This window comes from Portunus trituberculatus, chromosome 21 (assembly GCF_017591435.1).
Source record: "Portunus trituberculatus isolate SZX2019 chromosome 21, ASM1759143v1, whole genome shotgun sequence".
Lineage (NCBI taxonomy): Eukaryota > Metazoa > Arthropoda > Malacostraca > Decapoda > Portunidae > Portunus > Portunus trituberculatus.
In genome coordinates, this window is record NC_059275.1 from 16,272,233 (window position 1) to 16,277,232 (window position 5,000).

At 39.7% G+C, this 5,000-nt stretch overlaps 1 protein-coding gene across 6 annotated transcripts in view; it reads left to right on the plus strand.

Moving 5' to 3' along the window:
* The window catches only part of LOC123507046, a 128,416-nt gene that overhangs the window by 104,908 nt on the left and 18,508 nt on the right, over positions 1-5,000 (plus strand). Inside the window, exons 1-2 of one of the 6 annotated variants that reach the window (XM_045259564.1) lie at positions 2,070-2,088; positions 2,258-2,355. The exons of 4 other annotated variants lie outside the window; for them this stretch is intronic. In XM_045259564.1, coding sequence (XP_045115499.1) covers positions 2,343-2,355 — 13 coding nt within the window. In that variant the 5' untranslated portion in view covers positions 2,070-2,088; positions 2,258-2,342. Of the gene's footprint in view, positions 1-2,053; positions 2,356-5,000 lie in introns of those variants that run through there. One more of the 6 variants, XM_045259563.1, reaches the window with a different exon arrangement.

Genomic DNA, 5,000 nt, shown 5'->3' on the forward strand with positions numbered 1-5,000 from the left:
GAGAAGGAAGGGGAGAGAGTGATAAAAAGATATGAAGAAAGGGGTAGTTAGGAATGAAGGAGGAAGAGAAGTAAAGAAAGATAAATGAGAAGGAATAAATGGAAGATGAATAAAGAAGAGAAGAAAAGGTAAAGGAAGACAGAAGGAAGAATGGTGATAGAAGGGAAAATGATGGATAATTTAAGAAGACTATAGGGAACAAGGAAGAGAAGGAGAGAAAAGACGAAGAGAACACGGAAAGGAAGGAAGGAAGAAAATTAAGGAATTAAGTATTTAAGATCGTTGCTAAAGATTCTAACATATTTATTGAACTTAATTGAAGGAAACACAAGACTGAACGTAATAAGAAAAAAGGAAAGAAAGAAAGAAAGAAAGAAAGAAACGGAGGAATATTGATATTGAACTAATCTACAACAACAACAACAACAACATTAAGAAGCACAAAACCTTTAGTCTACTTAAGAGAAGCCCAAATAGTGAACTTAATTTAAACTTGACAAACTAAACTCTTCACTCAGAAATCTCCGGAACTTGTGATGTAAAGCTTCTGTGTGTACTGGATTAATCATGTTATTTTCATACTTCTCTACTTCTCTACTTCATATTCATACTTCTCTATCTATTCCCTTACTGGTCTTGTCTCCTTTTCTTATGTTTCTTGTCTACATATCACACTTGTTTATTTGCTGTTTTTTAATGCATATGTGTCTATTGGATTAATTATGTTATTTTCATACTTCTTTACTTCTCTACTTCATTTTCATACTTCTCTTCCTATTCACTTGTCTGTCCAGTCCTTTTCTTACCTTTCTTCTTGTTTACATACCACACTTGTTTATTTGCTCTATTTATGTACTTATCTATTTCTCTTTTTTCTACTTAATTTCATATCTACTTAATTTGCTTTTCTATCTACTCCTGAAACACTTTGTAATCTCACCTCCACTATTTTCCAAAGTCTTTCGTTGATGCTGCGTTGATATTTACACGTGTTTCTGTGATTCTAGAGACAGATTAACAAGATTTCTTCACTTCTAACTGGCCAAACGCTCTCGAGAACCCGCCTGGCGATCTCTGTGGCCTTTGATAGAATAGACAGTCGTGGTGAGACCGTGAGAGAGCAAAGCGTTTCTGAATATTGGGCTTATTTTCTTACTTATCGACTTATTCGCTTACTTTTCTCTCTACTTGTCCTACCTTTCTTCTTGTCTACGTATCTCACTTGTTTATTCACTTTTTACTGGTTTATTTGTTTACATATTCACTTATTCTGTTTATTCTTCTATTTTCTTGACTTGCGCTTTTTTTTTTTTTTTTTTACTCGTGTCTAAACAAACTGACCTTTTTTATAATCCCTCTTTTCTTTTTTCTTCTTTTCTTTTTTTGTTTACTTATCTCATTTATTTGTTTCCTCTATTTACGTGTTTATTCATCTATTTTTATCCTTTATTTATCTGAACTTCACTGTTTATGTCTAGGTATAAAAGGAACCCCATTTATAAACCCCTTTTCTTTTCTTTTCTTTTTTTTTCGTCTATCTGTCTAAATAACTTATGCGTTTATTTATTTATTCCATTTACCTGTTTATTTAATTCCCCAACTTACCTATTTCTTTACTTGAGTGTCTAATTGTAAACTATCTATCTGTTAACCCAATTTGCTTCCCTTCTTTTTGATTTCCTTATCTAAAAATCACTTACCCACATATTGATTTACTTCATTTGTGTTTATCTATTTTCATCCATACTTGTTTATTTATCTACTAGCTAATCTGCTTTTACTTTGGCTTCATTCTTGTTCCCGAAGCTTCAATTAGGGTTGAGAATTTATATTTTTCCAGCTTTTACGTCCACTCCAGGGAAACCGGACCTAAAAGTTAGAAAAATTTATACAAACTATCAATAAATCCTCATTGAAGCTTCGGAAACAAGAATGGAGCCTCGACTCAGCCTTCCGTGTATTCCTCCGCGCGGGACAGGAGTGACGTAAAGTAGTGCCCGGCTAGAGACTGTAAACGCGTATAAACTCTTTCTATTTTCCTTGACGCTGTGACTTTGCTCTTTGTCCGCGGTGGAGAGATAAATCAAGGTCTGTGTTTAGTTATGTGAAGGTCAGTGTTGCTTAAGCGAAGAGGAATGAAGGAAAAATCAGAGAAAATTACGTTGTTTATATATCTCCTTTCCTCCTCCCTCTCCTCTCCTCTTCTTCTTCCTCTTCTTCTCTCTCCTCCTCCTCGTTGCCAAATACTGTGACTTAGGAACAATACGACTTGTCTACCACACGCCACTGAAGACCACGCCGCCTCCTCTTCCTCCTCCTCCTCCTCCGTCCACGTCAGCAGGATGGAAAGCACAGGTGATTGTAGTGGTGGTGGTGGTGGTGGTGGTGGTAGTGGTAGTATTTCATTTATTATTTTTCTTTTTTTTATCCGTTTGTGTTTTGTTTTTGTTTGTTTGTGGTGGTGGTGGTGGTGATGGTGGTGGTGATGTTCGTCCGCTGTGGTTTTTATGGTGGTGTTGTGGTAGTGGTGGTAGACGGATGTGATGTGGTGGTGGTGGTGATAGTGGTGTCATTTTGGTAGTGGTGATGGTGGTGGTGACGAGTGGCATAGTGAAGTGTAGTGATACGGATAACTGGTTGATAGTGGTGGTGATAATGATGGTAGGTATGTATTTGATAGTGATGGTGATAGTGGTGATTACAGTTTGGTGTTGTTACGGTGCGGTGGTTATGCAGAGAGTAATAATGATAATCAGTGATGGAAGAAACTGTGTAATGGTAACAGTGGTAATGATTGCGGTGGTGGTGGTGGTGGTGGTGGTGGTGGTGGTGACAAGGGGAGGGGAAGGGAGGAGGGTAAAATAGTAATTTGAAGGCAGGAGCATAACTTGTATTTTGTCCTAATCACCAGTTTGTTTATCTCCGCTTAAGCCAACCAGTGTGTGTGTGTGTGTGTGTGTGTTCTCTTAGCAGCGTGCCAGAAACCAGGTGGGGAGTGACTGCTTGCATACCTCCTCATTCCCCCTCCCCCTTCTCTCCCCGTATCTCCTCCTCTTCTTCCTACCCCTCTTGGCTTTCCTCCTTCCCCCTTCTCCCCTCCCCTTCTCTCCCCAGGCCTCCTCTCGTGCCCTAGTTTGCTCTCCTCGTTCCTCTACCCCTGTTTCTTCCCTCCCTCCCTCCCTTCCACCTGTCCCACGCTTATCTTTACTCCTCCTCCTCCTCCTTGCAGCTACACATTTTTTTTTTTTTTTCTGGTGGTGGTGGTGGTGGTGGTAGTAGTAGTAGTAGTAGTAGTAGTAGTAGTAGTTGGAGAGTTCACGTTTATTGCTTTTTTCAGAGGTCGTTATTATTACCCCTCTTGCTCTTTTTTTTTTTTTTTTTTTTTTTCCTTACTGTCCACTGCTGTATACATTCCTGCTGTTTGTTGTGTTCTTTGGGGCATGAAGGATACTAGGAGGAGGAGGAGGAGGAGGGGGGATAGTAGAAGGAGTAGGATTCTTAAGACCGTAATTCTGAACCACTCTGTTACTATACTACTTTCAAATAGTCTTTAGTTGAACCCACATTAATTTTCAAGTCTTTAACACGTTTAGTAACAGGATAACCATCAGTCCATCAGTAACTTGCATCTCCTCTCCTCTCTCTCTTCTGTCTCTCTATCTTTCTCCTAATCTCCTCCTCCTCTTTCTATTATTCTCTCTTTACATTACGAAGAGGAGAAACGCACTTGAGAAACGAGCTAATCATGACTTGGGCTTTGAAAAACGGTCGTGGCGTGAGAGCGAAGCAAGAAACCAAGTCACTTCAACAGAAAACCACGTCAATTCAATATGCCATGCCTGCCAGTCGCCATCACACCGTGGAACCAGAAATAACAAGCTGCCTGAGCGAGATATCATAGCAGGGCGTTGAAAATATTCCTCGTGTGAGTGAAGGCTGAAGTTTGCTGTCATTATTTTATTGTTATTGATTCTGTTAGTGTTGGGGAGTGGTGGGAGAGGGAGAGGGAGATAGGGGAAGGGGAGAGAGTGAGACGCAACGTGTAAAGCTAAATATATCTTGAGGCACAGTAAGGGAGAGCGAGAGAGGGAGAGGGAGAGGGTGAGGTGAGGGAGATGGGGGGCATTAAGAGGCAAGTAAGGAGAGAGAAAAAATAAAAAGAGACGCAGATGATCAGTTTGTTCCTCTTCTCTCGTTTTCTTATCACTTTTACGTTTTCTTTGCCTTGTGTGTGACTTCAGCAATATTCTACGGTAGTGTACGTATGTATTTTCTCAATTACCTTGTATGTCATGTGTCACTGAATTGCGTGTGTATTACTAGAGAGAGTAGGAGAAAGAGGAGGCGAGGATTGTAAGGCAGAGTGAGAGACTGACTGACTGACTGACTGACTAATTTACTGACTGACTGACTCATTAATTAATTAATTAATTAACTGACTGACTGACTGACTGACTATCTAACTAACTAATTAACTAACTAACTGACTGACTACTTCTACTATCACTACTACTACTACTACTACTACTACTACTACTACTACTACTACACGTAAAACAGAAGGGAAGGGCGTGAGTTTAGGAAAGAAATCGGGTTAATTTTCTCTCCTTTTTCTCTCTCGGCTTTTTTCTGCAAGCTGGGTCACTTTTTTGCCGCACGGAATGTAATAACTCGTGTTGGTGGGAGAGGGGGCGGTGGGAGGCAAGAGGGGATGGTGTGTTTTATTTCTTTATTCCTCTTATTTGTTCCTCTTGATTATGCTACGTATCCTCCTCCTCCTCCTCCTCCTCCTCCTCCTCCTCCTCCTCCTCCTCCTCCTCCTCCTCCTCTTGCAACCCTTCTTATTTTTTATTTCTATTTTGTGATATATATATTTTTTTTTTATTATGCTATGTTCCTTTTTTCCCTCCTTCTACTAATTCTTTTTCGTCTTCAACTTCTTTTTCGTCTTTTTCTTCTTCTTCTTCTTCTTCTTCTTCTTCTTCTTCTTCTTCTTCTTC